This window comes from Linepithema humile, chromosome 3 (assembly GCF_040581485.1).
Source record: "Linepithema humile isolate Giens D197 chromosome 3, Lhum_UNIL_v1.0, whole genome shotgun sequence".
Taxonomy (NCBI): domain Eukaryota; kingdom Metazoa; phylum Arthropoda; class Insecta; order Hymenoptera; family Formicidae; genus Linepithema; species Linepithema humile.
In genome coordinates, this window is record NC_090130.1 from 11,683,772 (window position 1) to 11,702,926 (window position 19,155).

The window sequence follows — 19,155 nt, forward strand, 5'->3', positions numbered from 1 at the left end:
CTAATTGTAAGTATTTAAAAAAAGCATATAATGAAACAGATTATTGCAAGTCGAAAAATTAATGTTGTTTCTTTTATCAAGATTTTTTTACAAATAATAGACACAAAAAAATAAAAATATCTTTATATTTCATGCTTTAGAAATAAAAAATATGGCATATATCATATACATTTATTGTAAAAAGAGTATACAAAATGATGTCAATTTCTTAGAAAGATATTTTGATATGAATATAGATAATATGGAGCATATAATATACATTATATATATACATAGAGCATATGACATAATAAAAGTATCTTACAATAAAGAATAAGACAAGCCAGAGGCGGTTTCCTCGTGGACTGGCAATATAGAATAAGACAAGCCAGAGGCGGTTTTCTCGTGAACTGGCATTAGAAAATTCTTATTCTTGTCTTCAAGCCAGAGGCGGTTTCCTCGTGGACTGGCAATATAAAATAAGACAAGCCAGAGGCGGTTTTCTCGTGGACTGGCATTAGAAAATTCTTATTTTTGTTTTCAAGCCAGAGGCGGCTTTTTCGTGGACTAGCAATATAGAATAAGACAAGCCAGAGGCGATCTAACGTCAGCTAACAATTTTTAATAAATATAGTCAGAGGCGATCTAACGTCAGCTGACAGTTTAGAAAAAAGAGAGCTAAAGGCGATTTATTCGTGAACTGGCAAATTGTAAGAAATATTGTCAGAGGCGATCTATCGTGAGCTGACAATTTTTAATAAATATAGTCAGAGGCGATCTAACGTCAGCTGACAGTTTAGAAGAAAGAGAGCCAAAGGCGATTTATTCGTCAACTGGCAGATTTTAAGAAATATTGTTATAGACGATCTAACGTCAGCTGACAGATTTGAAGAAATACGTATTTATTTTAGTTAGCAATTTACTGCACGTGTGGTCTGTTTATATTTTATCAGATAATTTATAAGGTTATTTAACCTTTTTTCTCGCAATTGAAATTCTATCGTATGGCTGAATGATGTACATACGAGACAAAATAGACTTATACAAGGTGTCTAATAGATATAAGTTAGATATGATAAAATATTTTATTTGAAAAATGTATGTATAATACTATATATCTAATTGGTAAAATATGTTATATGCTTTTCCTATTTTTATTCTTACGTAATTAATACAAAATAAATAAATAAGTTAATTAATTATTGAATACATACATACCGGGTGTTTCAGACCACCCGTCCCACCCTTTTAAAACGTAGGGATGTGCTTGTACAAAAAAATGGTTCAGACAAAATTTGCATGATTTCGAGGGATCTATCTGATGGTGACCTTGACTTTGACCTCGCAGTTGATTTTCAAGGTCATTTGAAGGTCAGAGTTATTTTTTTAAATAGAAACCCCTATTTTTGATTCCAAAATCTAATAGCTGGTGTCAAGAGCTTTTCAAAACACTATAATGAAGTTATTTTTTATTAAGTACTTTTCGAGTTATGAGGCTTGTAAATTACAGTATTTTGACATAAAATACAAAATATCTTGTAAAATATTCAATTTTTGGGAATCTTACCTTAATACTTTTATGCATAAAATAATGAGATGAATCAATTGGTATAAAGAAAACACAGTTGCTTTCAAGAAAAAATATGTAGTTTGCAACATGCAAAATAAAGATAACTATTTATTGAATATATGTGTATATGTATATATTAATTAATTGATTAATTAGTTATTTAGTATTTACTACATAAGGATAAAAATAAGAAAAGTATATGACATTTTTCTTCAGTGATATATATGGTATTATATGTATATTTTTCATTTATTATTTTGTCATATTTAGTTTGTATTTATTTGACACCTTGTATACGCCTATGTTTTCTCGGACATTATGGGTTTGTTCGTTTTAGCTACACTGGGGCTGCTCTGGGTCTGCTCTACACAGGATAATACAGGACAGATAAATAGTTTGTCCTGTATTATTTTGTTTAGAGCAGACCCAGAGCTGCCCCAGTGCAGCTAAAACGAACAAGCCTTATATTGCAGCCTTGCGACGAAATTTCAGTCGAGGAAACAAGCGCAAGCATCGTTTGTTTACAAACTTCCGATGGCACACGTACACAGACCACACGTCAGTGTAGTGAGTCACCACTACAAACAAATATGTACACACGGACCTACGCGGCATAGGGTCCGTAGGCTGCGCCGATAATGTCATTTCATTTTTAGTACCATCGAAATGATGACGCTTTTGCGTCGGAGTTCGCCCGTTACTTCAGCATCTTCTTAAGTCACAAACTTAATCAAGAGACACGGTAGTGTCTCGCGCCAAGTTCACGCGCAGCGCAAGACCGACCGTGTATCTTTACGCGAGCATATGAGCTGATAGGAGTCGAGATTTTCATATCTCAATAATGCGTGGACCGATCGAATTTATAATAGGCTCAATCGATAGAGCACATGCGATTTACATAATAAAAGTATTTTTACTTTTTTTGTACATGCTTTCTAAAAAAATATATTAATTGCCAAAGTTTGCCAAAGTCGAAATATGCCGAAATCTATGTAAGCTTGGTCATCGTCGTCGTCGTCTGTTCGTCATCCTTCTCTAATATATAAGTTTTTCCTTTGTCAACTAGAAGCATCAAAATGCGACATGGTTGTCCTTTTCTACATCCCGTGAAATGTCGATTCCCGCATAAGAGCGTCTTTTTTCTTTCCTTTTTTTTTCTAAAAGATGTCTGTCCTTTTCCAACATGGCGGCGCTCAGACCTGTCAGCTCGCAGCTTTGATGATACTAATCACATTGATATAATTAATATTGGTCGTAAAATGTATATGTAACGTGTTGTGGAGACGAATAGAGATAGTGTATATCAAAATAATAGTAATCTTTATAAAAAAAATTTTTCTCGTTTTAAAGTGCAGAAGTGTAGCAACACACATGCTGACAACACTCTTAAAGGGAACGTTCACAAGTGTCCCCTCCCGATTTGATTCTCTTTGAAATATGTTGTAAAACATACAATTTGAGAAGACACGTATTTTTTTATAGCGGCCCTAACTCAAATTTAAAGGGTGAAACACCCTTTTGAAAAAAACCAGTTTTTTCTTTGTGTGTAACTATCGCCAAAACCGTAGGAGATATAAAAAAATGTTTCAAGTAGAAGTTGTATGGCTTGTAATGGCTTTATAACTGTGTATATATATAGTTGGATTTTCAAAAAATGTAATTTTTTTTAATTTACTCTTACCCCTTGGTATTATTTTTTCGAATTTCAAAATTTTTGTAATGACAAAAGTTGTAGCTTTTTTTACGCTGAATTCAACCATATATGATTTTATTATGTTCCGAAATCGCATCTTTCAAAAATAAGTCATCAGTATCATATTATATGCGTCGCGCTGCATGACGCATTGTTTATACCGCACTTGTGTTGCGCAATAGTCGTTAAATAAATATAAAAATGACATGTTATCACATATTTAAGGAAGAAAAGTTAACTAAAATTGTTGCTAAAGCATCCCTTCCACATTACACTCTTATAGATAATCGCTGCATTTCGTATGCAGCGCGTTGTCATATACAAGTTAGCTATCAGCGCATATTACACTTTGAAGTTTTGCTTGCAGTGACCACGGGAAAATAATTTATGAAACGAAAACAGTGAATGAATCAATCTATTCAACATATATCCACCCTGACTCTACCCTCTTGGTCCGACTTGACTGACAATGAATAAAATTCTGTACAGTTTACTCTTTTTCAATAATTTTAATATACTGCGATATATTATACATACTATTACATTCTATTAAATTACTACGATTTTTTTAAACTATGGTATATAAATCTTGAAATATAAAATGTATATTATAAGTATAATTATAATATATTGATACAATAAATAAGCTTTTATATATATACAGGGTGTCAATTAAGTCCCGGGGCGGCTGAATATTTTCTCATGTAAGGTATTTTTGAAAAAGGTCAAGGTCATTTCTGAAGTAATTTTCAACGAGGAATTCAACGGTGACCTTCAATTTGACCTTGAGCTTGACCTTCAAGGTCATTTCAAGGTTAGGTTAGGTTTTTTAAATAGAAACCCCCTTTTTTGACACTGGCAATCGAAAGAGCGGGAAATTTTACGTTTAGATATGTACTAAGTCATAGGTTGTGTTTGATCTTGAGGGTCACTCTAAGGTCATTTGAACTCGAGCAAGGTCTGGATATCTTTTGGAATAGATGGTTTTCAGTTTTTTTTTTAACGACCAAAACTAATAACTTTAACAAGGCGTATTTAGTAGTGACCTAGAGCATGGCATTGAAGATGACCTTCAAGGTTGTTTCAAGGTCAACTTTTTTTATTTACTTTTAGCATTACCCAGGAATAACGACGTGGACGTAGTAAAATCTATTCCCTTTGGGGTGCTTAATTAGCGTGAGTCCCCTTGCCTCTCACGTCCGGGGTGCTTGATTAGCGTGAGTCCCCTCGCTTCTCACGTCCGGGGTGCTTGATTAGCGTGAGTCTCCTTGCCTCTCACGTCCGGGGTGCTTGATTAGCGTGTTTTCTTTATAAACTCTAAACTTCGAATCTTGAAAGAAAACACGCTAATCAAGCATCCCGGACGTGAGAGGCAAGGGGACTCACGCTAATCAAGCACCCCGGACGTGAGAGGCGAGGGGACTCACGTTAATCAAGCACCCCGGACGTGAGAGGCAAGGGGACTCACGCTAATTAAGCACCCCAAAGGGAATAGATTTTCGTTTCATAAATTATTTTCCCGTGGTCACTGCAAGCAAAACTTCAAAGTGTAATATGCGCTGATAGCTAACATGCATATAACAACGCGCTGCGCACGAAATGCAGCAATTATCTATAAGAGTGTAATGTGGAAGGGATGCTTTAGCAACAATTTTAGTTAACTTTTCTTTCTCAAATATATAATAACATGTCATTTTTATATTTATTTTGCGACTATGCACAACACAAGTGCGGTATAAACGGTCATGCAGCGCGACGCATATAATGTGATACTGATGACTCATTTTTGAAAGATGCAATTTCGAAACATAATAAAATCATATATGGTTGAATTCAGCGTAAAAAATGCTACACTTTTGTCATTACAAAAATTTTGAAATTCGAAAAAATAATAACAAGGGGTGGGGGTAAATTAAAAAAAAATTTATTTTTTAAAAATTTAACTACACAGTTATAAAGTCCATTACAAGCCATACAACTTCTATTTGAAATATTTTTTTATCTCCTACGGTTTTGACGATAGTTACACACAAAAAAAAACCGTTTTTTTTTTCAAAGGAGTGTTTGATCCCTTAAATTTGAGTTAGGGCCGCTATATAAAAATACGTGTCTCCTCAAATTGTATGTTTTACAACATATTTCAAGGAGAATCAAATCGGGGGAGGGGACACTTGTGAACGTTCCCTTGTTAGTATTCTGTAGTTAGTGGACAGAAAGTGTACATTGGTGGAATCGGCAGGTATGTAATGTTTATAAAGAAGAAATGTCTAACACTTGGATTGAAGCTGACGATACGCTAATTAAAAAAAGACAATGGCCTAGAGGTGCTAAAGATGTTTTTGTCATTTTTACAGAAATTTGATCAAAAGTAATCTGTTTTTATATATGAAAAAACGCAATAACTTAGAAATACAGATGGTTTTTTATACCTTTTTTATGATTACTAATAATTTTCTTATAAAACATGTTGTGAAATATAAAAAAAAATTATTAGGTTTGTATAAATTAAGATTTCTATAATCAAAAAAAGAATCGTCGTATTGAAAATATGACGGGAGTGATGGTGGGATATTATTACCATTATTTTTACTAAAAAAAAAAATCATATTTATTAAAATTATTTTTACTAAAAAAAAAAAATATTTCACAAAAAAACCTTTTTTTTTAAAAAAGGTAAAAAAAGGGCCAAGTACACGTCTTGTTATATTAAAAAAAAGTTTTCCTCATAAAAAAATCTTTCCAAAAAATTGTTTTTTTAAAAAAAGTTTTCCTCATAAAAAACCTTTTCAAAGAACTGTACTTTCAAAAATATATTATATTAAAAAAAAGTTTTTCTCACAAAAAACCTTTCCAAAAAAAGTTGTATATATTATAAAAAACTTTCCAAAAAGATTGTATTTCCAAAAATATATTATAAAAAAATTTTTTTTTTAAATTATATATATTTATTATAAAAAACCTTTCCAAAAAAATTGTACTTTTAAAAAAAGTTGTATATATTAAATAAAAATTCGCTACATATTCTGCCTATAAAAGAGGTGATATCAGAAAATGACGCCAAGTTTAAATAAAGAACCTTTCAAAAAAAGTTGCATGTATATCTAATTATTTATTTAAAAATGATATTTATGTTTATATCTAGTTAATTCTTTTTAAGTATACTTTTTAAAATAATTGCATCTGAATCTAGTTATTTTTTTTATATCTGTATCTAGTTAAATAAAAAAATTTTTCAAATTTAATCAAAATAAAAAAATATTACAAAATTTTGCAAAAAACTTGGCGCTGCTATAAAATAGCCTTCATTGCTCTATTATATTTTAAGATGTATAATAATATTTTAAGGCTATTTTATAGCAGCGCCAAGTTTTTTGCGAAATTTTGTAATATTTTTTTATTTTGATTAAATTTGAAAAATTTTTTTATTTAATTAGATACAGATATAAAAAAAATAACTAAATACAGATGCAATTATTTTAAAAAGTATACTTAAGAAGAAATTAACTAGATATAAACATAAATATCATTTTTAAATAAATAATTAGATATACATGCAACTTTTATTAAAAGGTTATTTAAACTTGGCGTCATTTTCTGATATCACCTCCTTTATAGGTAGAATATGTATCGAATTTTTATTTAATATATACAACTTTTTTTAAAAGTACAATTTTTTTGGAAAGGTTTTTTATAATATATATAATTTAAAAAAAAAATTTTTTTATAATATATTTTTGGAAATACAATCTTTTTGGAAAGTTTTTTATAATATATACAACTTTTTTTGGAAAGGTTTTTTGTGAGAAAAACTTTTTTTTAATATAATATATTTTTGAAAGTACAGTTCTTTGAAAAGGTTTTTTATGAGGAAAACTTTTTTTAAAAAAACAATTTTTTGGAAAGATTTTTTTATGAGGAAAACTTTTTTTTAATATATTGTATATACACTACGGACAAAGGAATAAATATTTTTCTAAGAACAAGGCTTTATCCTTTTTCACCAGCACGAACGCTCCCTACAATGGGCATATGCGATTGATCTTGAATAGCGTCGTGAAAGTCATGTCAAGGTCGACTTGAATTTTTTAAATGGGAACCCATACTTTTTATTTCATATTCTTATAGCTGACGTCAAGGCGTTTTCGAAACACTGGTTACAAACCCTTTTTAGTTGAGATCTTCCTGAGTTATGAGACTTCAAAATTTAAGTACCGCCGGCGTTAGCATTACCCAAGATGTACCGCGTGGAGGTCGCACGGTCGGATTTACACCTCTTCGAGGTGCTTGATTAAAGTGAGTCCCCTTGCCTCTCACGCGCGCGCGTGTGTGTGTGTGTGTGTGTGTGTGTGTGTGTGTTTGTTCAAATAAGGTGTTCAAACTGAGCACCATTCTCTGCGATGCAAGCATCTACTCTGGTTTGGAAGAAATTGATTGCTCGAAGAATTTTATCGTTACTTAAAGATTGAATTGCTTCTCTTATCCTACCAATCATATCATCCCTTGTAGTTGGACGTTCGTGGTACACCAAGTCTTTTACCCTTCCCCACAAATAATAATCTAGGATAGTGAGATCCGGTGATCAAGGTGGATAATTGATCGGACCGTATTTGCCCATCCACTAATTGGGAAACATAGTGTTTAGAGCTGCACGGGCAACTCTTGATGTATGCGATGGGCATCTATCTTGTTGGAACCACATATCTAGGCGCAATCGCAGAGATAGATTTTCTAATAAGACAGGAAAATCTGTTTCTATCAAGATTGAATACCTATTACTGTTTAAATTTTCTTCCAAGAAAATAGGATCTACGACCTGACTACCAATAATGCCGCATTAAACATTCACCTTCCAAATATGTTCATGATCGATTTCTCTCAACCAGTGAGGATTAACTGCGACAATTCCAACAACAACAGTTCCACGTATTGACACATGCATAACTTTTGAATATAGATTCGTCAGAAAATAAAATTTTATGGTGAAAAGTAGGTGATTGTTGTCTTATCCAGTTGCAAAATACAAGTCTACTTTGACAATCATCATTATTCTACTACTATTATTACTATTATTATTGTAACGGTGCAGCCCGCAAGCTGCATCCGTCCGACCGTCCATCGTCCGTAGCCCACCAAGGGCGCATCGAGCGCCGATAAGACTTTATCATAAACACCGGCGGTCAATCGCCGAACGGACCCCCACATCCGACCGTTCCGAACTCCGCTTAGTGGGGGCCCGCCACTGAAACCGCCAATCAGTGATGCGATATTTCCCACAGCGGTCCCGGCTCCGCTGCCTCACACAACCTTACAGAAGCGCTACGTCACGTATCCGTGTGAGCTCGGCCGTTCAACCAATGGAAGAGAGCGAACGCTCCCTTCCACCGAGCCGACACAACAGACGATAAATGCATGCTACTTGCATGTTAAAAGCAAGCGTTTCTGATTCAGAAAAGAAATTCTGAGGCGAGTGGCTGGAATATTAGAGATCACCTGTTCGAAACCTGCTTTGTGCAACTTTTTTTTCTTTTTTCCACATTTGTTTCTAACATACTAAATTATTAGATAATATTTTTTTGCCCAAAAAAATAATATTTTCTATTTATTATTAATATTCGCATATATTAAACTAACAATTTTAGAAATAATACAGATCTGCTATTGTTAATAGAAAAATGAAGTTATTTTACAATGTTGCAACAAAGTGCTAATTTAACATATGCGAATATTTTTAATAAAGATAAAATAATTTTTTTTAGCCAAAAACATTATCTAATAATTTACTTAAAATAAATATCGAAAAAGGAAAAAAAGTTACAAAATCACAGTTTTCAAACACGAGATTTTTAATATTCTTGCCATTCGCCTTACTCGTTTAGCCATGCTTGTTATTTTACATTTATCAACATAAAAGATTACACGCCTGCAAAGCTTTTAATTATTTATTTTAAACTACTGCATATTAGCAAGAGTTACTGCAGTAACTACATATACATGTACTGTGGAGATTAGTGGAGGAACACAGTAGCATATTAAAACTGCAGTCAAATAGATGTAGATTGGTAATTTTATTAATACTATTAATAAGTAGTGGTCTTCCGCACCACCTTTGAGGTTCCACTTATGGCGCGTTCGATTTTTTTTTAAGTGGATCGTCGCCTGGAGCCCTATTGTACCACTTTTTTTTACACCTGTTATTTACAGGTTAAAATAATTTACAGTAGTTGACACTGTATTTTTGTATCTATATACTTACTGTACTTTGTATACTCACTGTACTTGTACTTTTGCGCGTTGCGCGTATATTGGCGAGTTGGGAAAATTACTTACTTTATAATTTTTTATAAATACAAAATATATTTTGTATTTATTATGCCTGCAATGCTATCAAGAGTAATGAGAAATACAAGGTGTCTCATTTTAAACAATCCACTCAAATATCTCAGAAACACCGAGTTAAATAATAAAATTTTTTAAATAAAAGTTGTAGGATTTGGAGAGGGAAAAAATATAGGGATATTTGTTTGACCTTGGATGGAAGCGCTTCTGAGATTTGAAGGTCATTTTTATTTTTTTAAATGGAACCACTTTAATTTTTTTATATAAATCGATTTCTTATAATATTTGTCGTAAAAAGTTATAAAACTAGGATGGCCAAAAATTGAATGGTTTACAAGATATTTTATACTTTAATTTGACATAATTTTACATAAACTATAAAATATCTCGTTAAATATTCATTTTTCAATTATCTTACTTTAACACTTTTATGCACAAAATAATGAGAGGAATCAATTGGTGTAAAAAAATACATAGTTGACTTTAAGAAAAAAGTATATATATTTAAGAAGAAAGTATATTATATCATATCTGCTAAATATAGCTTAAATATAGCTCTGCTAGATTTTTTCTTAAAGACAACTATGTGTTTTTTTTATACCAATTGATTCCTCTCATTATTTTGTGCATAAAAGTGTTGATGTAAGATAATTGAAAAATGAATATTTAACGAGATATTTTATAGTTTATGTAAAATTATGTCAAATTAAAGTATAAAATATCTTGTAAACCATTCAATTTTTGGCCATCCTAGTTTTATAACTTTTTACGACAAATATTATGAGAAATCGATTTATATAAAAAAATTAAAGTGGTTCCATTTAAAAAAATAAAAATGACCTTCAAATCTCAGAAGCGCTTCCATTCAAGGTCAAACAAATATCCCTATATTTTTTCCCTCTCCAAATCCTACAACTTTTATTTAAAAAATTTTATTATTTAACTCGGTGTTTCTGAGATATTTGAGTGGATTGTTTAAAATGAGACACCTTGTATTTCTCATTACTCTTGATAGCATTGCAGGCATAATAAATACAAAATATATTTTGTATTTATAAAAAATTATAAAGTAAGTAATTTTCCCAACTCGCCAATATACGCGCAACGCGCAAAAGTACAAGTACAGTGAGTATACAAAGTACAGTAAGTATATAGATACAAAAATACAGTGTCAACTACTGTAAATTATTTTAACCTGTAAATAACAGGTGTAAAAAAAGTGGTACAATAGGGCTCCAGGCGACGATCCACTTAAAAAAAATCGAACGCGCCATAAGTGGAACCTCAAAGGTGGTGCGGAAGACCACTACTTATTAATAGTATTAATAAAATTACCAATCTACATCTATTTGACTGCAGTTTTAATATGCTACTGTGTTCCTCCACTAATCTCCACAGTACATGTATATGTAGTTACTGCAGTAACTCTTGCTAATATGCAGTAGTTTAAAATAAATAATTAAAAGCTTTGCAGGCGTGTAATCTTTTATGTTGATAAATGTAAAATAACAAGCATGGCTAAACGAGTAAGGCGAATGGCAAGAATATTAAAAATCTCGTGTTTGAAAACTGTGATTTTGTAACTTTTTTCCTTTTTCGATATTTATTTTAAGTAAATTATTAGATAATGTTTTTGGCTAAAAAAAATTATTTTATCTTTATTAAAAATATTCGCATATGTTAAATTAGCACTTTGTTGCAACATTGTAAAATAACTTCATTTTTCTATTAACAATAGCAGATCTGTATTATTTCTAAAATTGTTAGTTTAATATATGCGAATATTAATAATAAATAGAAAATATTATTTTTTTGGGCAAAAAAATATTATCTAATAATTTAGTATGTTAGAAACAAATGTGGAAAAAAGAAAAAAAAGTTGCACAAAGCAGGTTTCGAACAGGTGATCTCTAATATTCCAGCCACTCGCCTCAGAATTTCTTTTCTGAATCAGAAACGCTTGCTTTTAACATGCAAGTAGCATGCATTTATCGTCTGTTGTGTCGGCTCGGTGGAAGGGAGCGTTCGCTCTCTTCCATTGGTTGAACGGCCGAGCTCACACGGATACGTGACGTAGCGCTTCTGTAAGGTTGTGTGAGGCAGCGGAGCCGGGACCGCTGTGGGAAATATCGCATCACTGCCGCCAATGCTTGCCGATCCGAAGTCAGTCGGCCGCCAGCCGGGTATAAAAGAGGCCCGGCGTATGGCTGTACGTCTATTTCACCAGATCCTGTTCGCTGCTAAACAGCGAACATTCCTCTATGAGCGTTTTCGTGTATCCGCCGAGCGTACTCGGCTTCCAATCCAAATATCGCGTTTCCGCGCACCGGTATTTAAAGTTAAACTCCATCCGGCAGGCAAAACTGCGCCGACCAATCCGCGCCGCCGAACGACCCGTATCGATCGACTATCGAATGGACTCGCGACGCATCTACGAACGCGCCCGCCGACAGGCGCTCCATCGTACCAACCGTTACGACTCGATCGTACGCGCTTGCGCTAAACGTTCCACCGATCGCACCAAGACGCTTCACGTCACGCGTAGACGAATCACACACCGCCTTGACACATTCGTCACGTCTAGACGAATCATACGTCGCCGTTATATACTCAAACAGTTATACCAATCATTCGTCGCCTTTATTCACTCACGTATTTATATAAATCATACAGAGTACATTTATACAGATTTTACATCGCAATTATACACTTCGCACACTACATTTATACAAATCATACATTGCATGTACACACAGTCATCAAACTTATTATTCATTCAATAAACGCATCATTTTACTATCATCTCTCAAACGCGAGTTCTTCTTGACGTACCCCCAACCAAACAAACCTGGATTCCGGCGAGTTATACCGTGCCCAAAAAGCTCACACGGTTTCATTATTACTATTATTCATAGCGTACAGTATTCGATGTAGCTGGTAGCACCAAGTTGAGTAAGAAGTTCACAGGCCATAGCCATAGCCATGTCCTATTCAAATGAAGAAGCATATGATATTGTGGCGGTATACCGCCACGTCAGTGCTCCCAGACTTGCCCGGATGGGCGCGCATGCGCGGCCTAGCGAGCGTAAAAACAGTGACGTACGATGGATGCGCACTGGTGTACTTTTGGCGGGATCCACACAGGTAGAACCAGAGCTGTCAGATTGAAGATCCGGACAACGAGCTACTACACAGGACAGGACGAGACGGATATGAGTAAGTAAAAATTATATAACACCAAAATAGTAGTGCAATAGTAGTGCAATATTAGTATAGATAATAAAATGGATAGTAGTAGTATGGATAGTAGTATGCATGATATCAATAATAAAAAAAAGGAGCTGTTAAAAAACGAACAATTAGAAATTTTAATTTATCGTGGTTAAATGAAGATTGTTTTAAAGGATGGTTGGCTCCTCATCCCGAGAAAAATAAAGCTCTTTGTGTCGTGTGTAACAAGACTATCAGATGTTGTAAAACGAATTTAACGCAACATTCACAAACGGAAACACATTTAACTAACATAAAGCCTCAAAATCAAAGCCTCAATCATAATTATAACGAGCGTGTATTACACAAAAATAAAGTAAAACGCGCGGAAATAAAGTTAGCTGCTTTTTTTGCTGAGCATAATATTGCTTTTTGCACCGCGGATCATTTAATTCCATTGTTAAAAGATATTTGTATAGAGCCTAAAGTTACACAAAATCTTTCACTGAAATATACTAAATGTACTAAAATTGTAGAAAATGTTATTGCAAAACGCGAAGTAGAAAAGTTAGTAGAAATTTTGCAAATACGGAAATTTTCGATTTTAATAGACGAAAGCACAGATATAACTGATACAAAGTTTATGTGCTTACTTGTTAAATTTATTTCACCAACAGATAAAAAAATTAAAACACAATTATTAGAATTATTAGCATTAGATGCTACAAATTGTACCGCTAGTAACATTTTTAAAACTTTTAAAATATTTTTAAATAAAAAAAATATTCCTATTAAAAATATTGTTGGGATGGCAAGCGATAATGCATCGGTAATGACGGGATGTAATAATTCTTTTTTTTCTCATTTAAAAACTGAAGTACCCGGTGTAGTGCTATTAAATTGTATTTGCCATTCATCCGCTATTGTAGCAAGTAAAGCGTGTGAAAAATTGCCTAAAAGATGTGAAAATTTAATTAGAAATGTTAGTACTTATATTTCAGGCAGTGCAAAAAGATGTGCAATTTTAGGCGAATTTCAGAAATTTTTTAATGTTGAGAAAAAGAAACTTCTTAAATTATCAAATACAAGATGGCTTGTATTACATAATTGCGTAATTAGACTCCTTGAGAACTGGGAAGTTTTGAAAAATTATTTTCTTGTTGCTGTTGTAGAAGATAAATCCCAGTCTGCAGAAGCCATCTTAGCTCAATTAAATGATGAATCTATAAAAGCTTATTTACTATTTTTAAAATATTCGTTACATTTTTTTAATAATTTTAATATTCTTTTCCAATCCCGTAAAATTTTAATTCATAAATTATATAACAGTAGTCAACAAATTATTCATCAAATAGCTCAAAATTTTATGGTTCTGGAGGCTTTGAAAGATATTGTTACTTTAAATGTAGACGATGAGAGGAATATTAAACATCTGTTAGATATATATGTGGGACCAGATTGTGAAAGTTTTTTGGTAAATCAGCCATTAGTATTCGTGCAAGATATTAAATTAACATGTTTAAATTTTTATATAACAGCACTTAAAGAAATGTTAAAACGTTTGCCTTATAAAAATTCATTTTTTAAACAATTAACTTTTTTAGATGCCAAAATTGCACTTTATGATGAAGGCAGAAATGAAATTAAAGACTTGTCAATTATTGCTTCACATTTTGAAAATATTGACATAACAAAATTAGGATTTGAATGGAGAATTTTGCCAACAGTTATTAATGATACAGAGAAAATAGAATTAGCTTTATTAGAAGTAGACGAAATGTAGCAAAAAATATTTCATTATAAAGATTTTAATGAGGAAAAAATGTTTCCAAATTTAGAATTATTAGTTGAGTCAGTGCTTACTTTTCCTCATTCAAATGCGGAAGCAGAAAGAATATTTTCCATTGTTACAGATGTCAAAAATAAAAAAAGAAATTCTTTATCCGATAGCATAACTTCCGCAATTTGTACAATTCGTTCGAGTTTTCAGGCCGATAATATTAATTGTATTAATTTTGAAGTTGATGATAGACATTTAGAGTTGCATAATGCACAAAATTTATATCCAAAACACAAATCTGATAGTGCTTGATATTTTTTTAAATTTTATTTTTATTTTTTATTTTTTTACACACGCACATTTAATAATTACTTTTCTTTTTTTATTAATTAGGATAAAGACCTATTAATTTGGGAATATTAATATTTTATTTATTTTCAGAGTTTATATTAGTTATTTGTTTTTTTAATTTGTAATATTAATAAATAAATTTTTTATTTGTGATATTAATTCAATAAGATTTTATTTGTGATATTTATTAAACAATAATATAGTAATATATATATTCAATATAATTATAATATATATGTTATTTTATGTGTTCATTAGTATTATAATTAAACAGATTTTATTTAATTAAATGTTTATTTTTAATGTTTATTTTTATGATAAAATGTAAGTTTTGTTTTATGAATACTGGTGAGGTTTTTGGTAGTTTTCCTTACCCTTGCAACAAATGTTGGTATTTTTTACAAATTCTGCCAAATAAACTTTTATTTTAAATGATTTAAAAATGTGTTTTTTAACTATTATTTTATAACCTTTAATCACCTTCTCTCCTTAATTTATTATATGTATACATATATATACATATATATATATAAAGAAGTACTATATAATTGTCTGTAAAAGCATATTTACGACTTATATAAAAATTTTTGAAAAATTAATAAATACTTTTATTTACATAATATATATTTACGCTAATTATTTATGCTAAAAGTAATTTCACATTTTATATAATTATTTTTAGCATGTAGATGTTTGTTATGTAAATAGAAAACACCTATTCATTCTTTAAAACTTTTACATTTATTTTTGCAAGCAGCTTTTGGAGGGAGTCATATAGCACCTTCTTTTACTCGATACAATACTTCAGTGAGAGAGCATTAGGCCGCGCATGCGCGCCCATCCGGGCAAGTCTGGGAGCACTGCGCCACGTTGCTGCACCGAAGCTGCATAGTACGCCGCGGCATCACTACACGCCGCAGGCCCTCAACCAAGCGCTAAGCCTACAGCTACACCGCCAGGTAGCGCAGGCCGGTGTAAGGCTTTCTCGCGATCGAGAATCGATCAACTCACTATAAAAGAGCGTCGACTCGATCTGCTACTTCACTCACTCGCTTCAAGGCGAGCTCTAACTAAGGGCCCTTGAGCTGAGCAATAGCTGTTGTAGTAAAGAGCGTAAGCAGAGGCTATTTTTCTTTTTGTTTTCTCACAGTACCTCGTAAGGCACAGAAACGAAAAATAAAGTCTCAGCTTCGGCCGCATTTTTCACCAAAGCGGCCCGCTGTTACTCCAGCATCGCCGTCGCCACCACAGAGTCTACCGTGGAAATTAATTCCACTAGAATTCTGTGTGCGGTTGACCCGGCCTCCAAGGGACACTCGTACGAGCACGGAGACCTCTCTCTCCTCGATTCACAGAACGATCTGTTACATCGAGAGCCGAAACAGTCGCAATGCAAGGCACGACGGAGATCCGCTCTATTGCGATTCAAACTTCGCCGCCTAGGGCTTGTTCCGAAAGCAGCTGCCACACGGAAGACCATTTTCCGAACGAGGTATCTCCGACTCCAGGCAAGGGGCTGCAGCGAGCATCATCAATAGAGCCGTCCTTTTTAGGACTAGTTCAGTACACTAAGACGCGGCCGGTAATCTCTTACCGCGCCCGTCAATTTTTATTCTAAAACTCACGGCCTTACACATTGCCGTGAGCGCGCCTTGGGCGCATGAAACACTCAAACACAAACTGTACATACAATCTCTCTGACAAAGAAAATAAATTATATTTTCCACAAAATTGGCTCTCTTTATTCTCACCAGTTCGAACACACTTAAAAGCGCGTAGCAATACGCTATAGATATGTTGCTAATTTTGGGTGAGTGTCGAGGTGCATTCGCTGCAGCTGACAGATTGTGGCGAGAGTGTTTTCCTGATCGGACTCTTCACTCGCGCAACGTTTTTTTACGTTTGGCTAAGCAAATCAGAACTGAAAGTGTCGTTCAGCCTCAATATAACAAAGGTCGACAGATCCGCCGTCCAATTAGGGATGAAAAAACAGCGGAAATTTTTGTATCGGCAGAATTGAATCCTCATGATTCCTTGAGTGACCGAGAAATAGATTCTGGAGTTAGTCGTGTCAGTATCTGGCGCAATTTGAGTCAAAACAAGTTTCACCCTTACTGAATGTCTCTTCACCAAACTGAATAATGATGATTGTCAAAGTAGACTTGTATTTTGCAACTGGATAAGACAACAACCGCCTACTTTTCACCACAAAATTTTATTTTCTGACGAATCTACATTCAAAAGTAATGAATGTGTCAATACGTGGAACTGTCGTTATTGGTTGCAAGTTAATCCTCACTGGTTGAGAGAAATGGATCATTAATATATTTGGAAGGTGAATGTTTGGTGCGGCATTATTGGTAATCAGATCGTAGGTCTTATTTTCTTGGAAGAAAATTTAAACAGTAATAGATATTCAGCCTTGATAGAGACAGATCTTCCAGTCTTATTACAAAATCTATCTCTGCGATTGCGCCTGGACATGTGGTTCCAACAAGATGGATGCCCGTCGCATACATTAAGAGTTGCTCGTACAGCTCTAAACACCATGTTTTCCAATAAGTGGATGGGCAAGTACGATCCGATCAATTATCCACCTCGATCACCGGATCTCACTATTCTAGATTATTATTTGTGGGGAAGGGTAAAAGACTTGGTGTATCGTGAACATCCAATTACAAGGGATGATATGATTCGTAGGATAAAAGAAGCAATTCAATCTTTAAGTAATAATGAAATTCTTCGAGCAACCAATTCCTTCCAAACCAGAGTAGATGCTTGCATTGCAGAGAATGGTGCTCAGTTTGAACATCTCATTTGAACAAATACACACACACACACACACACACACACACACACACACACACACACGCGCGCGCGCGCGCGTAAGAGGCAAGAAGATTCACTTTAATCAAGCACCCCGAAAAGGTGTAAATCTGACCGTGCAACCTCCACACGGTACATCTTGGGTAATGCTAACGCCGGCGGTACTTAAATTTTGAAGTCTCATAACTCAGAAAGATCTCAATTAAAAAGGGTTTGTAACCAGTGTTTCGAAAACGCCTTGACGTCAACTATAAAAATATGAAATAAAAAGTAAAGGTTCCCATTTAAAAAATTTAAGTCGACCTTGATATGACCTTCACGACGCCATTCAAGGTCAATTGCATATGCCCATGTAATGCATTACTTGATCACCAACAACTTTTGTCTAAAACATTTTTTAAAATAACCACTTCCCTCGTTTTTAAATGGGGTGTGCGGGTGGTCTGAAACACCCTTATATCAAATCCTCTTACTGGCGCATTTGTTATTGATCCATATTGTTTAATTGTAAACGTAGGATATGATGATTTTTTATAATATTCGACATCCAAAAATAACCCATTTTCATGAGCATTTGCATGAGTTGAACTTTCGCTTAAATTCAATTTTGATAAATGTTATATTTGTACTTTTATTTGATATAGGCGTACTTGTATGAAACTTATACTTTTTAGCTATACGACCTAATAAGCGACCTTCAAAATGACTGCACAAAGGTTTTTGCTCTTTTTACCACATCTTTTCTATTAATGCGTCATTTATGTTTTGTACATTACAATATTGAATATTACGTTTTCTGCGTTTTAAAGGTATGTTCAACTTTAATTCAGCACATATTTGTGTAATATAATCTTTTATTTTTTTCACAAAACGTTCAACTTTTAAGTTAACTGCATCATTTAAAACATTTTTTTTATAATATTAAAAAAACCTTCGACATTTGCATTGCTTAATTTAACTGTTTTAAGTGTAACCAGTTTTAGTAGTAACGCAGACCACATTAGAACAAAAGGCATGTCATGATTTGTAATATAATCTGCAATTTCTGGAGCATAATCAGGAGACGCGGTAGTGTCTCCGGCCAAGTTCAAAAAACGACACTACTAAGTCAGAAAAAGACTCTCTGGCAAAGTTCAGAAAATGACACTACTAAGTCTCTTATCCTGCGCGCACGAAGTCGACTTTTCGAGGATTTGTAGCAACTAAAATATAAAAAATTTTATAAAAACACATAATATATCCTTAAAGGCGGCATCGCCACGACTAGTTTGAGCCAAAAAAAATTAAAATTGGTCCAGCCGTTCCGGAGATACAAGCGGTCAAAAAGTGATGTTGGTAATGCAAAAATTAAGAAACGTCGTCTTCTTATTCTTCTCCTCTGTCCACAGGGGTGGATGAAGAATTTACGGG

The 19,155-nt window shown here is 33.4% G+C and overlaps 1 protein-coding gene and 2 pseudogenes across 1 annotated transcript; 2 read left to right on the forward strand and 1 right to left on the reverse strand.

Annotated features, from left to right (window-relative positions):
* Positions 1-7,270: 7,270 nt before the first annotated feature.
* On the reverse strand, positions 7,271-11,928 carry LOC105679283 (uncharacterized; annotated as a pseudogene).
* A 754-nt stretch (positions 11,929-12,682) lies between these two features.
* LOC105673475 (SCAN domain-containing protein 3-like) lies at positions 12,683-14,571 on the forward strand. Its single transcript, XM_067351859.1, has 2 exons — positions 12,683-12,794; positions 12,917-14,571. The coding sequence occupies exons 1-2, from the start codon at positions 12,683-12,685 to the stop codon at positions 14,569-14,571; spliced, it is 1,767 nt and encodes a 588-aa protein (XP_067207960.1).
* Positions 14,572-16,309: 1,738 nt separating this feature from the next.
* LOC136996918 (uncharacterized) lies at positions 16,310-18,841 on the forward strand (annotated as a pseudogene).
* The last annotated feature ends 314 nt before the right edge of the window (positions 18,842-19,155 follow it).